General features: G+C 40.0%; 1 protein-coding gene and 1 non-coding gene across 9 annotated transcripts in view; both read left to right on the top strand.

Moving 5' to 3' along the window:
• Window positions 1–23,005, top strand: part of MTA3 (metastasis associated 1 family member 3) — a 187,273-nt gene that overhangs the window by 123,351 nt on the left and 40,917 nt on the right. For 4 of the 8 annotated variants that reach the window (XM_028831591.2, XM_015112218.3, XM_077958582.1 and 1 more), the window contains 5 exons: window positions 5,502–5,576; window positions 7,480–7,538; window positions 13,546–13,667; window positions 17,069–17,220; window positions 18,050–18,272. In XM_028831591.2, coding sequence (XP_028687424.1) covers window positions 5,502–5,576; window positions 7,480–7,538; window positions 13,546–13,667; window positions 17,069–17,220; window positions 18,050–18,272 — 631 coding nt within the window. 8 annotated transcript variants of the gene reach the window in all.
• LOC114671980 (U6 spliceosomal RNA) lies at window positions 21,995–22,102 on the top strand. The gene has a single exon (XR_003722185.1). It is a non-coding gene; the product is annotated as a U6 spliceosomal RNA (small nuclear RNA).

The raw sequence follows: 23,005 nt of genomic DNA, 5'->3' as shown, positions 1-23,005 counted from the left end.
TACATGAAATTTTTTAATTTAAATTTTTTTTTGGAGACGGAGTCTCTCTCTGTTGCCAAGCTGGAATGCAGTGGCGCAGTCTTGGCTCACTGCAACCTCTGACTCCCGGGTTCAAGCGATTCTCCTGCCTCAGCCTCCCGAGTAGCTGAGACTAGAGGCACACGCCACCAGCCCCAGCTAATTTTTGTATTTTTATTTAATTTAATTAGTTTATTTTCTTTTTTTGAGACAAAGTCTCACTCTGTTACCCAGGCTGGAGTGCAGTGGTGCAATCTCTGCTCACTGCAACCTCCACCTCCCGGGTTCAGGTGATTCTCCTGCCTCAGCCTCCCGAGTAGCTGGGACTACAGGCACGCGCCACCATGCCCAGCTAATTTTTTAATTTTCAATAGAGACGGGGTTTCACTGTTGGCCAGGCTGGTCTTAAACTCCTGGCTTCAAGCAGCCCGCCCGTCTTGGGCTCCCAAAGTGCTGGGATTATAGGCGACCGCCACCAGCCCCAGCTAATTTTTGTATTTTTAGTAGAGACCGGGTTTCACCATGTTGGCCAGGATGGGCTCGATCTCCTGACCTTGTGATCTGCCTGCCTCAGCCTCCCAAAGTGCTAGGATTACAGGCATGAGCCACGACACCACAGCCTATGAAATATTTTGATACAGGTGTGCAATATGTAATAATCACCTCTTGGAACATCTCACACACACACACACACACACACACACGCACTGAAACCTAATAGTTAGAAAACTGCATTTTAACTTCATTCCTCTTTTTAACTTTTTGTTGATTCTGTGTCTTATTGTACTATGTCTTGGAAAGTTGTAGTTATTATTTTTGATTGGTTCATCATTCAGGCTTTCTACTTAAGACTTAAGTGTAGTTTACATACCACAATTACAGTGTTACAATACTCGATGTGTTTTTCTGTGTACTTACTATTACCAGTGGGTTTTGTACCGTCAGATGATTTCCTTTTGCTCACCGACATCTGGTTTTTTTTCTGATGAAAGAACTCCCTTTAGTATTTCTAATTGGACAGGTCTAGTGTTGATAAAATCCTTCAGCTTTTGTTTGTCAGGAAGTCTTTATTTCTCCATCACGTTTGAAGGATATTTTCACTGGATATACTATTCTTGGGTAAAGGTCTTTTCCTTCAGCACTTTAAATATGTCATGCCACTCTCTCCTGGCCTGTAAGGTTTCCATTGAGAAGTCTGCTGCCAAACGTATAGGAGCTCTGTTATAAGTTACTTGTTTTTGCTGTCTTGTTGCTTTTGAGGTTCTTTCCTTATCTTTGACCTTTGGGAGTTTGATTATAACCTTATTGAATATTGATGTTGATATTTTTCTCCAGGTTTGGGAAGTTCTCTGATATTATCCCTTTGAATAATCTTCTTGCCTCTCTTTCTCTACCTCTTCTTTAAGGCCAGTAACTCTTAGATTTGCTCTTTCAAGGCTATTTTCTAGATCCTGTAGGCGGGCTTCATTGGTTTTATTCTTTGCTTTTTTCTCTCCTCTGAGTGGGTATTTTCGAATAACCTGTCTTCAGGCTCAATAATTCTTTCTTCTGCTTAATTAGTTCCACTATTAAATGACTCTGATGCATTTTTTCAGCATGTTAATTGCATTTTTAACTCAAGAATTTCTGCTTGATTCTTTTTATTTCAATCTCTTTGTTAAATTTGTCTGACAGAATTCTGAATTCCTTCTCTCTGTTATCTTGAATTTCTTTGAGTTTCCTCAAAACGGCTATCTTGAATTCTTTTTTTTTTTTTGGAGACAGAGAGAGTCCTGTTCTGTTACCCAGGCTGGAGTGCAATGGCATGATCTTGGCTCACTGCAACCTCTGCCTCCCGGGTTCAAGCAATTCTCGTGCCTCAGCCTCCCAAGTAGCTGCGATTATAGACATGCATCACTATGCCTGGCTAATTTTTTTTGTATTTTTAGTAGAGACAGGGTTTCGCCACATTGACCAGGCTGGTCTCGAACTCCTGGCCTTATGTGATCCTCCTGCCGTGGCCTCCCAAAGTGCTGGGATTACAGGCATGAGCCACTGTGCCCAGCCAGCTATTTTGAATTCTCTATCTGAAAGGTCACATGTCTCTGTTTTTCCAGCATTGGTCCCTCCTGACTTATTTAGTTTGTTTGGTGAGGTCATGTTTTCCCGGATGATCTTGATGCTTGTAGATGTTCGTTAGTGTTTGAGCATTGAAAAGTTAGGTATTTATTGTAGTCTTCACAGTCTGGGCTTGTTTGTGTCCATCCTTCTTAAAAAGACTTTCTAAAGGACTTGGGCCCCAAGCCCAATATCACTGTGGTTTTTGCAGACGCAAAGTACTCGCTTGGTGGTCTTGGATTAGATCCAGAATTCTCTGGATTACCATACAGACTCTTGTTCTTTTCCCTTTCTCTCAAAGAAACAGTGTCTCTCCCTCTCCCTCTCCCCCTCCCCCACTCGCCCATCCCCTCCCCTCCCCCACTCCTCCATCCCCTCCCCTCCCCCACCCCCATCCCCTCCCCTCCCCCACTCCCCATCCCCTCCCCTCCCCCCTCCCCCCTCCCCCTCCCCCCCGCTCCCCTGAGCTACCTGGAACTGGGGTGTGGTGATGCAGGCACTCTTGTGGCTACCACCACTGGGACTGTGCTGGGTCATGCCTGCCATAACTGCTCACTTGCTACCACCTATGCTAACTCAAGGCCCTAGGGCTCTACTATCAGCAGGTGCCAAAGTGAGACAGGTTTGTGTCCTTCCCTTCAGGACAGTGAGTTCCTCCAAGCCCCGGTGAGTCCAGAGATGCTGTCTGAGAACCAGAGATTGGAGTCAGAAACCTTAGAAATTTATCTGATGTTCTGTTCTACTGTGACTAAGCTGGGACTCAAACCACAATATAAAATCAATCCTGCTTTTCCTTCCCCTTTCCACAGGCAGAGGGGCCTCCCTGTGGACACCACCACCCAGCCACGATTGGGGGTGGGGGGTAGTTCTGCCAGGCCACCTCCAGTGTACACTTAAAGCCCAAGGGCTCTTCATTTCAGTCAGCTGGTGGGGAATGCTGCCTGGCCTGGGATCACCCTTCAGGGAACTGGGCTTCTCTCTGGCCCAAGACAGGTCCAGAAATGCGGTTCAGGAGCTGAGGCCTGAACCTCATTTCTCTGGGGACCCCAAGAGCCTGCTTATTCCTCTACCCCACTGTGGCTGAGTGGTACCTAAGGTGCAAAACAACAACATCCCTTTACTTGTCTATCTTCTTAAACAGAAGAAGCCTTTTACCATAGCCACCTATAGCTGGGAATGTGCTGGGTCGCACCTGTAGTCAGCACATCTCAGAGCCCAAGGCCCATGGTGTACTACTTGGGCATTGCTGCTGGTTACTCGGGGCCCATGGGCTCTTTAGTCAGCAGCTGATGAATCTTGCAGGGACTGGGTCCTTCCTTTAAGGCAGCAGGTTCCGTTTTGTCCAGATGGTGTCTAGAAACGTGTCTAGGAGCTAGGACCTGCAATGGAGGCCTCACGACTCTGCCTGGGGCCCTATCCTGCTGCGGCTGAGCAGGTATCCAAGATGCAAGACAAAGTCCTCTTTACTCTTCACTTTCCATCGCTTAAGCAGAAGGAAGGAGATGTTTTTGCCCCTGAGCTGTACTGCCTGGGTTTGGGGGAGAGGTGGTGCAATCACTCCTTTAGCCACCCTGGGTGTCTCCCTAGGTCACGTGCCACCCTAAGTCCTCTGGCTCTGAGTCCAGCCCAGCCCTAGGAATTGTTTAGGAGTTGAAGTCCTTGTGTAGCTAGACTGTCTTCCAAGTTTACCTAGGTCCTCAGAGCACTTCAGCCCATGGTCACCAGGCTTGTTGAGAAACTCAAGTTCCAACCTATGGGATGGGTGATTATCTTCTGGCTAGGTCTGGTACAGATTCTCCCTCCTTGCACAGGTACTGGCTGACCCCAGCATGGGTTTATTCTCTGCTGTCACAGGGCAGCACTAAGTTCAATGTAAAGTCCCCTAGTCACTGTGATGTTCTTCCCCCATATGCACAGACTCTGGCACTGCAAGGCCTCTGCCAGGGGATGGGAGGGGGGTGGCATCAGCGATTCAAGACTGTCTGTCCTGCCCTCCTCATCACTTCTTTCAGCAGGGTGCAGTGACTCACGCCTGTAATCCCAGCACTTTGGGAGGCCGAGGCGGGCAGATCACGAGGTCAGGAGATCGAGACCATCCTGGCTAACATGGTGAAACCCTGTCTCTACTAAAAAACAAAAAAATTAGCGGGGCGGGTTGGCGGGCGCCTGTAGTCCCAGCTGCTTGGGAGGCTGAGGCAGGAGAATGGCGTGAACCTGGGAGGCAGAGCTTGCAGTGAGCCGATATCGTGCCCCTGTACTCCAGCCTGGGCGACAAAGTGAAACGCCAAAAAAAAAAAAAAAAAAAAAGAAAGACTGTCTCTCCTACCCTCCTCAATGCTTCTTTCAAGGATATGCAGAGACCAAATGACACACAGTCGTAGCTGCCATCTTTGGAAGCTGAAGTAACTCAGGCTAAAGCTATTTAAATACCGTTTCTAAAATAGTGCTGCAGCCTCACCTGTAGCTTGAGAACTTTCCTGAGTAAGTCATGAAATGTTATTAGGGCTGGTCACGGTGGCTCATCTGTGATCCTAGGACTTTGGGAGGCTGAGATGGAAGGATTGCTTGAGCCTAGGAGTTCGAGACCAGCCTGGGCAACATAGGGAGACCCCCAACTCTACAGAAAATAATAAAAAATTAGCCGGGCATGGTGTCACACCTATAGTCCCAGCTGAGGAGGCTGAGGCAGGAGGACCACTAGACCCTGGGAGGTTGAGACTGCAATGAGCTATGATCATGCCACTGCACTGCAGCCTGGGTGACCCTGTCTTTAAATAAAAAGAGAAAGAAATGTTATCAGTTATGATGTTTATATTTTTTAGTAAAATTTATAAATGGAATGAGAAATGGAATGTATTGTGTTAGAGTCTCTTACTGAATATGACTTGTTTGGGGTACCGTTTCCTAAGGATTAATTTTAAATTTCTCAAATATTCTAGAATGAATCTTCCATATGGATATTTGCTTCATTATTTTAAAGAAGTGGTTTTTAAGGATCAGGTGTGATGGCTCGCACCTGTAATCCCAGCACTTTGGGAGGCCGAGGTAGGCAGATCACCTGAGGTTAGGAGTTGGAGACCAGCCTGGCCAACATGGTGAAACCTTGAATCTACTAAAAATACAAAAAATTAGCCGGGCATGGTGGCATGTGCTTCTTTCTAATCCCAGCTACTTGGGAGGCTGAGGCAGAATTGCCTGAACCCAGGAAGCGGAGGTTGCTGTGAGCTGAGATTGGGCCACTGCACTACCTGGGCAACAAAGTGACAGTCTGTCTCAAAAAAAAAAAAAAAAAGTGGTTTTTAAAGGAAAGTACTTTCTATAGTAGCTTATTTTCATCTCATTTTATTGCATGTTAACATAGATGATATATTGATTTTTTTTTTCAGCTTCCTTGGAAATCATTGACTAGCATCATTGAATATTATTACATGTGGAAAACTACTGACAGATATGTGCAACAGGTAATTTTTTTCCTATTGCTACCAATGTGGTTGCATTAAAATTAACTTTGTTTATATTTTAATATTTTTTAGCAATGTACTAATTTTAAATTTGTTTACCTTAGTTTTTCCAGACTACTTTAAACTATATGATTTCATATCTTTAGGATATTATTTAAGATTTTAATCTTAATATTTCCTTGATTTCAGCATGAATTACGATAAATATTTTGGAGAGATACCACTAGAGGGGCGTTATTTTTCTTGCATTTGACTGGTACTTCATCTCTTTGTAGTTCATGGCACTGATCAAAGATGTGATGCTAACACAAACCTTGAACAAGTTATTTTTATGAAGAATTGAGAATTTAGACCAATGTCATCAGCCATATAATTAGATATATTTTTAAAGATCTTCTGAAACTTCTTTACATGACATTTGTGTGGCTATACCCCCGAAATCCTTGACCATAACTGTAGTAGTCTTACTAGTGTGGTGTTTTGGTACTGTACATAAACTTTTTCTTTAATTTAATTTTTGAGTCCTTCTCAAATATCCTAAATTCAGGTAACTCTCAATTACTTATTTTTAAAATAATATTACTTCTGGGGAATGGTACATTTTCCCAAAGTGACATCAGCCAATACTTGTGTTATATTTGTATAGGCACATATTAGAACTGATAAAGAAGCAAATATATTTAACACAGACATTATTTTTCCTATATATGTAGGTTATACAGTGGCAAGTATTAGATGCTATAAAAAAATTGTATGACTCACTTTTAAAATATCATAGTGAGCTGGGTGTGGTGGTGTGCACCTATATTCCCAGCATTTTGGGAGACCAAGACAGGAGGATTGCTCAGCCCAGGAGTTCATGTCCAGCCTGGGCAACATAACAAGACCCCGTCTCTAAAAATAAATGAAAAATTGAAAACAAAAAGTACCATGGTGAATTGTTGAGGTCACGAATAGTGAATAGATACCCAAGGCTTGTTGAAAAATATAATATAATTCAGAAAGTGCTTATTATGAACAACTTAGGTATAGATCAAGACCATGTAGTCTGGAAACCTGTGTTATTAAATGAAAAAAGAGTCTCTAAAGATGGAGATGATGGTATCAAGGATGGTTGAAAAGTAGATAATATTCTTTCCAAAAATTTCAACCCTGTTCTAAAAGTTTCAAGTTGTCCCCCTAAGTATTTCTGTTTTCTCCTCATTGGGAAAATAGAAGATAGCCTTATATTCTGGTTTGTCTAATTTTTGGACATCAACCATATGTTATTTTGCTTCTCTATTTGCCTACACTATCATGTTGGTCAGTGTCTGGATTTGATTATATAATCTCCTTCCCATTCCTTTCCCTACATGTGGCTCCTAATTGTTTCCAGTAAAATAAGTTCAGCTGAGGTTTAAAGTTTAATGCGTATCTCCCAACATTTGAGAATAAATGTTTATTTAGTTCTACTTAGAATAGCCACAGTCACTCCTCTTGCCTGGATTTTGAAAACAAATAATCTCTGAATATTTTTCTAAAAGCAGAAAGAGAGAGAGAGTATGTGTGTGTGTTTTCTTCTAGAAAGGCAGATAAGTAGTAAAGTAGAAACTAAATTTGAAAAGTAAAAATGGTTACTTTTTAAAGTTCCTGTTTATTCACTCATAGAGGAATGGAAAATGGAGTTGCTCATTGCTTTATTTTTTAAAATCTATGCCTAAAATGGTATTGTACCACAGAACCTAGTGACTTTTCTTAGACATTATTGCAGTTTAAGAATATGCATATGAAAGAAAAGCTTATCTTAAAATTGTAATTTTTGAATTACACTTTAATACATATTTTCTTGTGAATTTTTAAGACAATGAACAATAGTAATAATTAGGCATTGCATGTAAAATGTTTTATTCATCTTTTGAATTAGAAACGTCTAAAAGCAGCAGAAGCTGAGAGTAAACTGAAACAAGTATATATCCCAACTTAGTAAGTAATTGAAATCTTTTAAAATATTTGTTATGGTCTTAATTTTGTCATTGCAGAATATGTCATTTTGTTCAATTTCAGCAAAATTTGAACTTTTGTGTATCTTCCTTCTTCTACAAAGCATGAGACTTACTATTATACCAGTACAATAAAAAGGAACCAGTGAGAGAAACCTGAAATAGTCTAACCTAAAGAATAGAGGAAGAAATGTACTATATACTATACTTTTATCAAATCAAAGCTGCAGGGAAAGTGTCAGAAAACCTATGAAACGCTGTATTATTTGAAGCAAATGTGTTTCAGAAAGCTAGCAGCTTTTCAAACTATAGATTTTGTTTGGGTAATGCATACTGCTCTTCGGAGGTTTGTTGTTTATTTGAGGATTTTTACATTGTTTTCTTGGTTCTAATGGCAATTAGAACCATACTTGGTAAATGTGTGATAAATAATGGAGAGGTTTTTATTTTTTTGTGTGTCTAGTGTTCTATCATTATTATACTTTGAATTCAGAAATCATTGTCGTCCCAAAATGAATGCCATTTTTTTTCCATTTGCTTTGTTTTAAATGAGGCTGGGCGTGGTAGCTCATGCCTATAATCCCACCACTTTGGGGGACCTCGTTTCTGCAAAAAATTTAAAAGAAATATAAATTGCTGTATTCTTCTGTTGAGATTTTCAGTTTGCTTATTCATTTGTTCAGGAAGAATTGGTTTATGAAGCACCACGTGTATATTGTTCTATCCTAGATTCTTTTAGGATTAAAATGAAATTTATTGCACAATTCTATGTGCTGCTCCAAGCCTTTTCTCCCTCTTCAACCTATTTACAGTTGCTTAATAACTAGCCTTTTGTTTCCGGAATTTTGATATTTTGTATAATACATGTTTTTATATACATATAGGAGGCCTCATAGACAATGAGTGGTGATCTTTCATATTGATCTTTTACCTCAAGGCAGATAACTCTGGTTTGATTTTAAGAACATGTAATTTTTAGAGTCTGTAATTTTTATTAAGAATTGTAATAGCCCATCTGCAGAGTGGTTTTCTAATTCCTTCTAAATCATATATTTTATATGATGAATTTATAAAAGAGCCACTCCTCAAATAAAATACTCGTGTGTCTTAGATTTTCAAAAGCAAGCATACCAGCTTTCTTATACTTCAAAGTGCTGCCACCTTGAAATAATACATTTAACTAGTTTTGACCAAGTAACCCAGATAATTGTTTCCATTTGGCTTTACTTTGACCTTGGAGTCAATGTAATCTAAGTCAGGGATCAATAAACTATAGTCTCAAGCCAAATCTGACCTACTGCTTGTTTTTGTGAATAAAATTTTGCTTTATTTTTGTTTTGTTTTGTGAGATGGGGTCGTCTTGCTCTGTCACCTTGGTTTAAGTGCAACGGTGCAATCATGGCTCACGGCAGCATCAACCTCCCAGGCTCAAGTGATCCTCCCACCTCAGCACCCCCAAGTAGCTGGGACTACAGGCATGCACCACCACACCCGACTAATTGATTTTTTTGTAGAGACAGTGTCTCCCTATGTTACCTGGGAGTTCTCATGAATAGTGAAAATTGATTTTAAACAATGAAGAGTCATGGTCAGGTTAGCACTTTAAGATCACCTGCTATATGTTGGGAAATGGTTTGAAGAAGAGGACTAAGAGTAGATGCAGGGGGACTAGTTATGAAGTTCTTGGAGAGGAAAGATAACACTAGCTTGACCTGGAGTAGTAGCTCTGGAAATGGTGTGATATTTGGAGGTGGCTGACTTTTATGGCAGGTAGGGGGTGTCTAGTGTGAATCCTAGGTTTCTGGCACAGTAAAGTGGGTTACCATGCTATTTGTTAAGCTCAGAAACTGGCAGAGAATCAGGTTAGGTCATTCTGAGTTTATCGGAAAAGAGTTGTTCAATATGCTGTCACCAAATACTGGATGTATTGGTCTTAAACTCAGTGTGGAAAAGTCTGGACTAGAGATACATATTTGAGCTTCATCAGCATACAATAATTATATTTGAAACCATAGATAAGATTTCTGAGGGAGAGCAATAAGAAAAGGGCCTTGACTTAGCCTTGAATAAATCCAGTATTTATAGATCAGATAGAATATGATAAGCTAAACAAGGATAGCTAGGTGAGTATGGTATCACAGAAGCTAAAAGAGGAGTATGTTTCAAGGAGGGGGAAAGAGATTTAACAGTGTTGGATGCTGGTGGGAAATAGCCAAGGAATTTAATAACATGGAGATCATTGGTGATCTTATTGGCATGGTGAGCACTGCTGCATATGAGCCAAGGAGGTACAAGCAGATGAGAGAGCGAGTGTACAGTGTTCTCTAGAGGGCAGGAGGGCTGGAATCTGGAACACAGATGAGGGGAGTGAGGGGAGATTTGAGCATTAGATAAAAGAAAGGGCAATTTCATATAATGTGTCTTTTAAAACGTTAAAAATGTTTGCTTACAGTCACAGATTGTCACAATGACCTCAATCATTTGTCCCCTGGGAATTAATCTGTAGGTACCTGGTTTTGCAGAGCATATTTTTTGTGATTCACATGTCTGTATGCAGTCTTGGCACCTTGTTTTCCTTTTGTGATTATCATTAAGACAAGTGATGTATTCAATCAAATAACGTTCTAGATTCAGTTGAGCAATGAACTTTGCTCTCATTCTTTTTTAAGGCAGCTTAACTGTACATTTGTGTTAGCTCTTTTTCAACACACATATTTAGCCCTGGGTTAAATATCAGAAATTTTCATATTTCTGGGAAACCTCTGTCCAGTCATTTGACCCTAAGGGGAAATCAGTTCTATCTATATATAGTAGATTTTTAAAAAAAGGAATATTGTATATTATTGAAAATGCTAGTCATTCTAAATCGCCACTTTTCACTTAGTGTAGTTTCACCTGAAAACTATAAGAAGAGAAACACCTTCTATCTGATTTAAAATATGTTAATATGTTTTAGGGCCAGGTACAGTGGCTCATGCCTGTAAACCCAACAGGTTGGGAGGCTAAGGCAGGAAGATCGCTTGAGGCCACGAGTTTGAGATCAGTCTGCACAAAGTAGTGAGACCTCATCTCTACAAAAAAATTTTAAAATTACCCAGACATGGAGGCAAATGCCTGTAGGCCCAGTTACTTGGAAGGCTGAGGTGGGGGGATTGTTTGAGCCCAGGGGTTTGATGCTGCAGTGAGTTGTGATCATGTCACTGTAGTCTGGGCAACAGAGTGAGATCCTGTCTCTAAAAAAATTAAGTAGATAGACAGATAATAAATAATACATTTTAAAAAATGTATTTTATAACCAGGCATGGTGGTGTGTGACAGTAGTCCCAGCTACTTGGGAGGCTAAGGTGGGAGGATCACCTGAGCCTGAGAGGTTGAGGCTGCAGTGAGCCATGGTAATGTCACTGCACTCCAGTCTGGGTGACCCTGCCTCAAAAATAAAATAAAATAAAATAAAGGTCAGGCATGGTGGCTCACACCTGTTGAGGTGGGGTGATCCCTTGAACCCAGAAATTCAAGACCAGCCTGAGCAACATAGAGTCCCTGTATCTACCAAAAAAAAAAAAGAAAAGAAAAGAGCCAGGCATGGTGGCACACACCTGCAGTCCCAGCTACTTGGGAGGGTGAGGTGGGAGTATCACCTGAGCCCAGGAGGTCAACACTGCAGTAAGTGGTGATCACACCACTACATACCAGCCTGGGTGACAAAGTGAGACCCTGCCTCAAAAAAAAGAAAAATGTCTTTTAAAAACCAATTTGTTGGCTGGGCACAGTGACTCACACCTGTAATCCCAGCACTTTGAGAGACCGAGGTGGGTGGATCACCTGAGGTCAGGAGTTTGAGACCAGCCTGGCCAACAAGGTGAAACCCCGTCTCTACTAAAAATACAAAAATTAGCTGAGCATGGTGGCGGGAGCCCGTAATTCCAACTACTTGGGAGGCTGAGGCAGAAGAATTGCTTGAACCTGTGGGGGGTGGAGGTTGCAGTGAGCCGAGATCGTGCCACTTCATTCCAGCCTGGGTGAAAGAGTAAAACGCCATCTCAAAAAAAATAAATAGGCCAGGCATGGTGGCTCATGCCTGTAATCCCAGCACTTTGGGAGGCTGAGGCGGGCAGATCACCTGAGGCCAGGAGTTTGAGACCAGCCTGGCCAACATGGTGAAACACCGTCTCTACTAAAAATATAAAAATTAGCCGGGATTGGTGGCAGGTGCCTGTAGTCCCAGCTACTCAGGAGGCTGAGGCAGAAGAATCGCTTGAACCTGGGGGTGGAGGCTGCAGTGAGCCAGGATCACACCATTGCACTCCAGTCTGGGTGACAAGAGCGAGACTTCGTCTCAAACAAACAAACAAACCAATTTGTCTTTAACATACATTGCTGACACAGGTTAGAAGTGTAAATAATAGTCCTATTTTATAGAATAGAGACCTCAGTGCACACAGTGGTTAACTGATTTCTTCTGGTAGCAGTGGTGGGAGTGTCACCTGATAGTTGTAATAACAATACCAAAAGGAAATCTTAGGGTCTTTGCTGTCAGGCCAGACCAGCTTTACAAACCAGGCTTTAACAGGTGAATGGAATTGTGGAAAGTGGGAAACCTTGAGTCAACTTTGACTTCAGCTGTCTTGATAGTTGTGAGGTCTCGTTGCGTCAGTAGATATGGGAAGACAGCATATAATCTGCATTTAGCCATTCAGCATTCATTTTCGATAAATAATTTACTAATTCATTTTGCTTATTTTCTGTCTAGCAAATAAACACAAAAAGTCATTTAGAATGAAAGCACCTTGAGGTCAGAGACTTTTATTTATTAGGCACTGAATACGTTAAAGGAATTATGAATTTATTGAGAACGTACTATGTATATCTGTGCAGTGTTCTTGGGCACAGCTTATAAGCAGTGGGAGAGTTAGCCTACCGTACATGGGGAAAAGTTAGCCTTGTTTGCCTGGGAAATACCAAGATAATCTGGGCTACGTGTTTCTAAGGAATTAATGGTTCTGTTGACTTGGTCTTTGTGAAATTTGCATGTCGACTTATGGTAGATGTCTCTTCCCCTCCCTGCTCCCCAAAAGAAAGGGCCTTCCTCTGTTGCCCAGGCTGCAGTGGAGTACAGTGGCATGATCATGGCTCACTGTAGCCTCTAACTCCTGGGCTCAAGTGATTGATGCTCCCACGCCAGCCTTCTGAATAGCTGGGACTACAGGCACATGCCACTATGCCTGGGTAATGTTTGTTTTTGTTTTTGTAGAGACAGAGTCTCACTGTGTTGCCCAGGCTGGTCTCCGAACTCCTGGCTTCAAGTCATCCTCCCGCCTCTCTTTTCTCCTCTTAAAAAAATACTCTCTTAAAAAGGAAAACCTCCAAATACCTTTACTGGTTTTTAAAATTTCAAATGCTATGTAATATTCCTTATAAAATTTCAGATGTAATAAGAGTGGTCATCATGAGTGGCCAGAAGCTCCTGAAGTCCTAAGTAACCTGGAGATGGACCCTGTTGACCCCGCAGCATCTGCTAAGCGTGTGGCTTTTGTGCATCTCCCTGGAGAGCTGGAGTGCAGTAGCCAGCAGCCCCCACACCAGCAGCAGAAACTGGACAGTGACAACAGCCATGTTGCCTTTCAGTTAATTTGTTTGATCCAAATAATTATTTTCTTGGGAGACTTTATAAACGGTAACTTGTCTCTTTCAAAAGTGTCAGAGGATGTTTTAAGAAAATTGTATTCGGATCAGAAAAGAGATGGGACAGTATTTACTTCATGAATGTCAGGCGTAAGCGATTCCTTTTTACATAGACTTGTTTTATAAAGATGAGTAGTGTGAGTTCATTTTAACACCTTGCTTTTACCAGTTTATTTCTTCTTCACCACACATTTTAAAATGTTTGTTTATGTTTATTAAATAGTGAAGGTAAATCAGTAATGATATAGAGCTTTTTGCCTTATTGTACAAATCATTTTATCACCTTATTTTAATTTCATTGAAAGCAGCAAACCAAATCCCAACCAAATATCCACTAGTAATGGGAAGCCTGGTGCTGTGAATGGAGCTGTGGGGACCACGTTCCAGCCTCAGAATCCTCTTTTAGGGAGAGCCTGTGAGAGCTGCTATGGTAAGTTTTCTCCAGCAGGTCAGTTAAGCATCAGGAACTGTTACGACTCATGGGGTGTGAGCGTCTGGGATTTGCCTGAGGTCAGTACAGTGCACCTTGGAAAGCAGAAGTGTGTCTCCTCCAAATGAGCAGATGCCCCTCCTTACCTTTGGCTTGGAACAGAGGGACTGTTTGTTGAATCCTTATTACATACCACACACTCAAGTTAGGCATTGGAGTTCCTTTGATGTACTCTTATGGTTTGTTGATTATTTCATAGCAGTGTTTGCTGAGTTGTGTTTAGAGTCATATCAGCTTTGCAGAAGCTGTGGTCCCACGATGCATACCAAATCCCCTTTTGGAGTTTCTCCGTATACTCTGACACATTAAAGCTCCAAGTAATTCTGTAGGAAAGGCCTCTGTGTGGATAAGCTGCTGTTCCCTCAGCGCACCAGTTTGGGAAATGCTATTCTATGATACTTGCTTTTGACCTCAGGATCCCACTGTATTTATCTATGCTGGCAGTATTTTATTTGCCCATGGTGTTAAATGGGGTTGGTGAAGTGAACTGTTAGGTAGTTGATAAACTTTATGTGTTTCTTTTAAATCTCAAGCAAGGATACGATATCTTAATGGGGCATTGGTGATATTATCATCTGTTTCCTTCCAGTTAAGGTAGCCTGGGATGGGAGAGGGAAGGAAACTAATGTTTACTGAAAACCTACTTGGTGCCCCATTTTGGGTTCTTAGTAGCTCTTTGAGAGTACATGTAGCCTACTGTCTCCAGGAAGGACATAGAAATGAGGGACAGCTATGAGTACAGTTACGTCCACTGATCCCAAGGAAGGTGTGAGCCAAGTTGCTGAATTCATAGAAATGGTACATAGGGATGTGTTTAACAATTTTTTTGACCATGGGAGCACAAAGGGAAACAATTTGTGGAAAAAAATTCTTTAGTCAGGCTTTTACATGGATAGCATCATAAATACCTTGAATTGGGATTTCTTGGATTTCGAAGTTCGTGTATATTTAAATGAAAATAAAAAGAATCCTACAGACAAATGGTAGTGGCTTAATTTTAACTTGCAGGCAGGGCGCTGTGGCTCCCAGCACTTTGCGAAGCCAAGGCAGATGATTCACCTGAGGTCAGGAGTTCGAGACCAGCCTGGCCAATGTGATGAAACCCCATCTCTACTAAAAATACAAAAAATTAGCCGGGCATGGTGGTGTGCACCTGTAATCCCAGCTACTCAGGAGGCTGAGACAGGAGAATAGCTTGAACCCGGGAGGCAGAGGTTGCAGTGAGCTGAGATTGCGCCATTGCACTCCAACCTGGGTGACAGAGTGAAACTTCGTCTCCAGAAAAATAAATAAATAAATAAATAACTTGCAAACCCCTTTCACACTCACGTATATCCCCTTAAATGATTATTCTGTTATTTTTGTGTGTGCATGATGAGTAAGCTATTTTTATTTTATAATACTTACTTTAGACTCATGTATTACTAATCTCCATGATAAAATGTATCTTAATATAAGATTTATCCTTATAGAGAGGTAGAACTTGATGTTTTCTATTTATTAAATGATACCTACTTTCCAATTGAATTTGAGTTATTTAAGGAGAAAGGCATTTATTGACAGTTATTAAAATGATGTGCATGGATTGATTAGTTTACGTAAAACATATGTTTTAAGTGAAATTTTATATTTAGAATTCAAAATAGATTCATAGCTTAATGTTTTAAGATTTTTAAAATTTGTGTCTTAATGACTTATTAGTTCTAAATTATAGGAGGAAAGGCTTTTAGGCTTTCATTTGTATAAAATATTTATTTGTATAAATAAAAGCCTAAAACAGGCCTACACAAATTAAATATTTACACAAATAAAAGCCTAAAATAATAATCCTCCAAAAATAATACATGATGGGTGTACAGTGTTATTCCCAATAAACATGAATATAATGGTCTCTGTATTTTCTCTTTTTCACATTGGTTTGTGAAGTGTTAGTTGATATCTTGATGTGCTGTTTGAACATTTGAACAGTCTGATAAAGGTAACTTACAGGTCAGAGAAATAATATTTCAAGGCAGACCTACAGAATTGCAATTTTTTATGCACCCAGTTAATATCTCAACCTCAGTGTTTTCTCTTAAACTTCAGATCTATCATGTGTATATTTTAAATGTCACATGTCAGTAATTTAAACTACAAAACAAAAACTAACACAAGCTTGCAGTGTTCAGCTAGCTGTTAAATCATCTGAGTTTTAGGCCTCAAGCATGCTGTGATGTCAGCTGCCCATGCTCGCTTCATATGGATTTAGAGTCTTGAAAGGGATTCTGTCCATAAATGGAGATTTTAAAATAAGGATTTTGCCTATTGATTAAAATAAAGTAGTGTGAAACAGATACCTGTTTCTTTCTTCTCTCCTCCCCTTCTCCCTCCGTCTCCCCCTCCCCAAACCCCTCCTCCTCCCCATTTCCCTCTGTCACCCAGGCTGGAATGCAGTGGTGGAATCACAGTGGCCTCAACCTCCCAGGCTCAAGCAATCCTGCTGCCTCAGCCTCTGTAGTGGCTGGGACTACAGGAGTTTACCACCACACCTGGCTGACAGATACCTGTTTTTATTAGATTCCTGACTTTATCAATGGGACCTCCCCGAGTACCTTAAATAATCCCTGGAGTGGTGTCTCAACCCTGGGTTTGGAAACCTGGATTTATATTTATATATATATATTTTTTCTTTTTTTTTCTTTTCTTTTTTTCTTTTGAGATGGAGCCTCACTCTGTTGCCCAGGCTGGAGTGCAGTGGCATGATCTCAGCTCACTGCAACCTCTGCCTCCCAGGTTCAGGCAGTTCTCCTGCCTCAGCCTCCTGAGTAACTAGGACTACAGGTGCGTGCCACCACGCCCGGCTAATTTTTTTTGGATTTTCAGTAGAGACGGGTTTTCCATGTTAGCCAGGATAGTCTTGATCTCCTGACCTCGTGGTCCACCTGCCTCAGCCTCCCAAAGTGCTGGGATTACAGGTGAGAGCCACCACACCCAGCCCCAGATTTTTAAAATACTACTAATAGTATATTTTTGAGAACCTATTTCCAGAAACATACACAATAGAGTATTTTTAATCAGTAAAACAAAAACTCCCTCGGCAGCAAAATGCATAATACAGGATACTTCACTTAATAGCTTTAACAGGGCCACAAGCACTTTATATAATGATAGAAATAAGTTGGTTTAATGAATTCTGAGTATTAAAAAAACACAAATATACTATTATGTTTGACTTGTAAGCTGGGAACAATAAAATTGTAAACTAAGCATGACAAGTATTTTTTAAATATTTGATTATTTTGTGTTGATGTTACAAATTAAATAGCATTTTTCTTATTTTTCTTGTTTTTCTTCTGCTTTAGCTACACAGTCTCACCAGTGGTATTCCTGGGGCCCACCTAATATGCAGTGTAGATTATGTGCAATTTGTTGGCTTTATTGGAAAAAATATGGAGGCTTGAAAATGCCCACCCAGTCAGAAGAAGAGAAGTTATCTCCTAGCCCAACTACAGAGGTACAGTAGTCTTTTTAGTGTTGAAAAATGTCATGTTTTTAAGTGGCTTGATTATTCCTTGGAAACAGAAGTACAGTATAGGATAATTTAAAAATGAAGAAAGCTACCTTTGTAGGTAAACATAGCACTACAATATTCAGGGTAGGTGTGGAGAAAAGCAGGGAGAAATTAAATTTTATCAGGTATTCAGAATAATGGTCTCAGACAAAAAAAACAATGAATGTGGGAGATGTTAGCATAAGTGGAGAGCTTACAAATTAAATGTTTAATTGCTTTTGAAAACAGTTTGTGTAACCTTTACATTCTGTTGAAGGCATGTCTTACCACATAAAGTCATAAATGCAAATTGAGCATTTTTTCTCCCTGTGACTATTTTGGAGGGATAAGAAGTATGGACTGAATCTTGAGGTGAACAACAGTTTAAATGTGATTTTGGTAAAATCCTCATAGATTGAAGATGCCAACCATCTGTGTTTACCAGTGGGTGACGACTCTTTTTCAGTGCTGACAGGCTTTCAGGACTCCTTAATTTAAAAAAAAAAAAAAAAAAAGTGTAGTTAACCCCCTTGGCAGTTTCTTACTACCTATTGTTAATGTTATTATGGATTCCTGTACAATAGTACAGTGTTCTCCACAGTTCCCTTCTCTATTCCCCACCTCTTTCCCAAAAGTGCACACTTTAATTCTTTTAGAGGTAGTGCACCAAGTGATATTATAGATGCTTCATGAAAGATTTAAAAGTTGCACTTTTCTTTTGAGCGTGATGCAAACAGTAATGCGTTTGGGCAAGTTCATTTCTTTGAGTGTTTGTTGTTTTCTGATTTTGCAGGACCCTCGTGTTAGAAGTCACGTATCCCGCCAGGCCATGCAGGGAATGCCAGTTAGAAATACTGGGAGTCCAAAGTCTGCAGTGAAGACCCGCCAAGCTTTCTTCCTTCATACTACATATTTCACAAAATTTGCTCGCCAGGTCTGCAAAAATACCCTCCGGCTACGGCAGGCAGCAAGACGGCCGTTTGTTGCTATTAATTATGCTGCCATTAGGGCAGAATGTAAGATGCTTTTAAATTCTTAACCTTATATGTTGTGCTTCTGACCATTTTCTCTTTTCTTCTCTTTCCTTTTTTTTTTGTTTGTTTGTTTGCAATAAACATAAGTTCTTGTGTACAGCCTTTTATTTGGTTTATTTTTTTAACATTGTTTTTGTGTGCTGCCATTTGTATCATGCCAACCTGAAAAAAAAAATCAAAACATTGAAACTTCTGTACTCTTTACCAGAGAGTAGTGCTTAGCAAAAGATTGGTGGGAGGTGATCCTATTCGGTGGGGTTTTGTGATGGAGTTGCCTACAGAGCCCTGTTGAAGCACTTTTACCTCTTAGGTAGTGCCACAATGTAACCCCTAAGGATGCTGTTATAATGAGACTCCATAATTGAGACAGTACAGTCCAGTCTTATGGATTCATTAGGTTTAAATAAAATTTGCCAATTTACACTAATTAGAGACCGTATGTCTTTGTAAATCTTGTTTTTCCCATGAACCTTTTACAATTGTCATACAACATTATGGAAATTCACCAGTGCTTCATAACAAATACTATATTTATTAGAAGGTCTAGCAAATTATAAGTAAACTTTAAACTGATTTTTGCGTGAATTTTCTGAAATTACACATTTCGTTTTCTTAAGCTAGCATCTAAACATATGGTTGAGCAGGCTGTTTGTCCAGTTTGGTTTCCATTTCATGATCGTGTATCATATATATCACCACATAACATTTACATAACTTTTATTTTCAACACATTTGGTCTTGCTTATCTTTTTTATTTTTATTTTTGTTAGCACAGATATCCTATGTATCCATGAATTGTAGATTGTTTTGTCATTACCATGTCTCTGACAATATGTGTATAATTAATATGTTCGCTCTGGAGTCACATTCCAGGCTAGCATGTTAGAGCTGTGTAGCTTTTGTTCCTTAAGAGATGAGAAAACTTGCTGTTTGGCTTAACAGTTAGGAAATCTTAAAGCTATTCTAAGAAATCTCTTATTATGAAAAGCTCCCCTTTGATTTAAAGAGGATATCAATAAAAGGAACGATGACTAAAAAAATCATTTTTTGTTCCTAAAGGTAATTTTTAGCAGAATAGTTGAAAGGCTTTAAAACTTAAGTTTAAGAAAACTTTAAGTTTTAAGTTATAAGAAGAAAAATGCTTTGTAAAGGGAATTGAGGGCTGGGTGCGGTGGCTCATGCTTGTGATCCCAGTACTTTGGGAGGCCAAGGCGGGTGGATCACCTGAGGTCAGGAGTTCAAGACCAGCCTGGTCAACATGGTGAAACTCTGTCTCTACTAAATATACAAAAATTAGCCAGGCGTGGTAGCGGGCGCCTGTAATCCCAGCTACTTGGGAGGCTGAGGCAGGAGAATTGCTTGAAACCAGGAGGTAGAGGTTGCAGTGAGCTGATATAGCACCATTGCACTCCAGCCTGGGCAACAAGAGCGAAACTTCGTCTCAAAAAAAAAAAAAAAAAAAGAAAAAAGAAAAAATGGTAACAATGTCAGAGTCCCACGGAGGGGAAACTACTATATTAGATTCATGTATATTTGAGAGTTTAGGCTTATTTATGTTTTGTGCTAACATTTGAGACCTCATGGACTTACGTTAACACTTTCCCATTTGGGGAATTGGAAATATTTATATTCTAAATTGTTCAGCTCATTTAAAACACATTTTTATATAATTTTTTAAATAAAAAGAATGGTGAAGGCCAGGCATGGTGGCTCGCGCCTGTAATCCCAGCACTTTGGGAGGCCTAAGTGGGCAGATCACCTGAGGTCAGGAGTTCGAGACCAGCCTGGCCAACATGGTGAAACCCCATCTCTACTAAAAATTCAAAAATTAGCCAGGCATGGTGGCACGTGCCTGTAATCCCAGCTGCTTGGAAGGCTGAGGCAAGATAATCACTTGAACCTGGGAGGCAGATGTTGCAGTGAGCCGAGATCACGCCACCACTTCAGCCTGGGAGACGCAGTGAGACTCTGCATAAAAAAATAATTAAAAAGTGAAACATTTAAGAATGAAAATGAATGAGACTTTTCCATTAAAATGGGTAGGGATCCAGTATCATCTTTGTCCTAGGAGTAGAAGAGAAACCATCACCAACTCAGTTGGCTGCTGAGGAAGCTCTGTTTCCCCAGGGCTCGTGTGTTAATTTTCAGTTAATTTGCACATTATCTTTGTTTTGCTTATTCTTCAATGAAGTATATTTTTCTTTTATCTCATTCTAATTTTTTTCTCAACTGATGGGCCATGCTGCTAAAAGGGATCATAATTAAGTTATCTGTATTTTATTTCTATAAGCATATAGATTATAGTAATAATAAAAGAGCAGTCATTTATCTGGATGAAATTCAGAGAGCATATGTTATTTTGTTTTGTATTTAGCTTCACCAGTCATTGAGTTTTACATAATCAGATTCTCAAATAATTTTACCTTAAGATTTAAAATGAGTGTTTCAGCAGCCATCTACTCATTTTTTTTTTCAGACAAGCAATTAATGAACTTTTCCTAACATCTAATTGATTATGCTATCATCTCTTCTGTTCTTGTACTTACCTTGTTACAACCTCTTCAGCAGATGTCTTGATCTTGGCTTGTTAGGGTGATTAGGTATTAATAACCTGATGTCCATAGGCAACCATGTCTGTGGTCTACTGGGAGTGTATAGGAGAGTGTGTGTGTGTGTGTGTGTGTGTGTGCCAGTAAGTTTAGGAGAGTGTGTGTGTGTGTGTGTGTGTGTGTGTGTGTGTGTGTGTGTGTGTGTTTTCCAGTAAGTTTTCCTTAGTTTCTCAAAGGCAGTGTTAGGCTCTCCTCCACCCTGCAGGAAGTTAAGAATCACTGTGATGCAGTGTGAATGTACTTTCAGATAAGGCAGAAGATTGTTATTCTCAAAATATTGATGGATCAAGAGTTCTCATTAATGCATTTTAGAATAATTTATTATTTTGGGAAAGTAATTCTTCCCTGTGGGCTTGAGACTCTTCCAAGCACTGTAGATGTTGAGCTCTTCAATTGTCTCTGGCCATGGCAGCACCATCACAGCCAGTGTCATAGTCAGTTTATGGGATGACACTGCATAAAAGTGAAGAAATGGGAGCTTTTTAAACCTGGATTAAAGCATACAGTAAAAACAGAAAAGGTCTTTGCAGATTCATAAAATATCTCAAAGAATATGTAAATAGTAATGACATCTGAGGGAAGGGAAACTGGGAGGCTGAGGGAAAGGGGTGGGAAGATTTACCACTCCTCATCCATACATAGGATTTTTTTTTTTTTTTTAAGAGACAGGGTCTTGCTCTGTTGCCCAGGCTCTGGAGTGCAGTGGCACCATCATAGCTCAGTGCAGCCTTGAACTCTGGGGCCCAAGTGATCCTCTTGCCTTCTGAGTAGGTGGGACTAGTGTGGCCCACCATACCTGGTTAATTAATTTTTTTTTTTTTTAGAGATGGGGCCTCACTATGAAAAATGTATTTTTAAACCAATTTCCCCAAATACCTAAATATTATTTTAATAATAGATCTTTATATGTGAATATATAAATCCATGCCAAAAGTTACTAACATTAGTAAAATACTTGAGCCAGTTCTACCATGTAGATAGTGCTTATTGAAAATGGATTGGTAGACCAAAATCCTTCATTGCATAAAGAAACCTACTGTGTTCTTAAGATTTGTGGCCCAACAGCAAGGTTATAAAATACCAAGTTTGGACATCGTGCTCACTTCAGCAGCATATATACTAAAAATTGGAATGATACAGAGAAGATTATCATGGCCCTGAGCATGGATGACCACACAAATTAGTGAAGTGTTCCATATTTTATTTAAAAAAAAAAAAAGCTATATTCTATTTTTTCCCCCTTGAGAACCTTCCCCCTAGTAAAAAAGCTATGTGTGGGAGAATGACCTTCCTCTGCTATTGCCATCAGACATTATTTCAGAGACTTCACCAAAGATCTACAGAATTATCCAAACACCTGATAGGCATAGGATTATCGCCACTTGAGACTCAGGATCCTCACAGACTGAGGTTAAATAGAAGTAGGTTAACTAGCAACATTCCAAAGATGAAACTAAAGTGCCTGGAAAAGTAAATCTGGATGATTTGCCTGGCACCTTGGTGGCTTGCAGAGAGAGTGAAGTGGTTTGGGCTGATAACACACCAGACTTGAATGGGCCACAGTGTTCCCCCGCATGAGGTTATTTGGGAGGAGCCTGAAGCTATTTTTCTGTTTGAAGATGCTAATTCGACTTTGGGGGTATCTCAAGACCCCATTTCATGAAAAATTTGTTTTATGATATTTTTCTAGAGATTTCTCAGCTAAAGTTAATGATTGTATAAGCATTCCTGAAATTTTAAGCTTGAAACTTGAGAGAATAGTTGGTTTGCTTCTTTTGGTATTTTTGGTAGAGAGTTTAAAATTTTTTTTAGTCTGTGCCTTGTGGTGTAAGACGAGGAGTTTATTTTTAATAAAAATTTGGTTTTGAATGGATACTGAACATTTTTTTTGAAAGGTACAAAAGTGGTTACAAATCTCATCACGTTTCTCATTCCTGTTTTACCCCATTCAGTGATAACCATTATCATTGTTGCCTTAAGCATCCAGAAGTATTCTGTGCATCTATAAGAATCTAAGTAGGTTTATTCTTTGTTTCTATATGTTAACATACTGTCTATACTGCTCTGTCTCTTGCTTTTTACTTAACATACCATGCCACTGCATTA

The sequence above is a fragment of the Macaca mulatta genome, chromosome 13 (assembly GCF_049350105.2).
Source record: "Macaca mulatta isolate MMU2019108-1 chromosome 13, T2T-MMU8v2.0, whole genome shotgun sequence".
Lineage (NCBI taxonomy): Eukaryota > Metazoa > Chordata > Mammalia > Primates > Cercopithecidae > Macaca > Macaca mulatta.
This window is presented reverse-complemented; position numbering and strand designations above follow the sequence as displayed.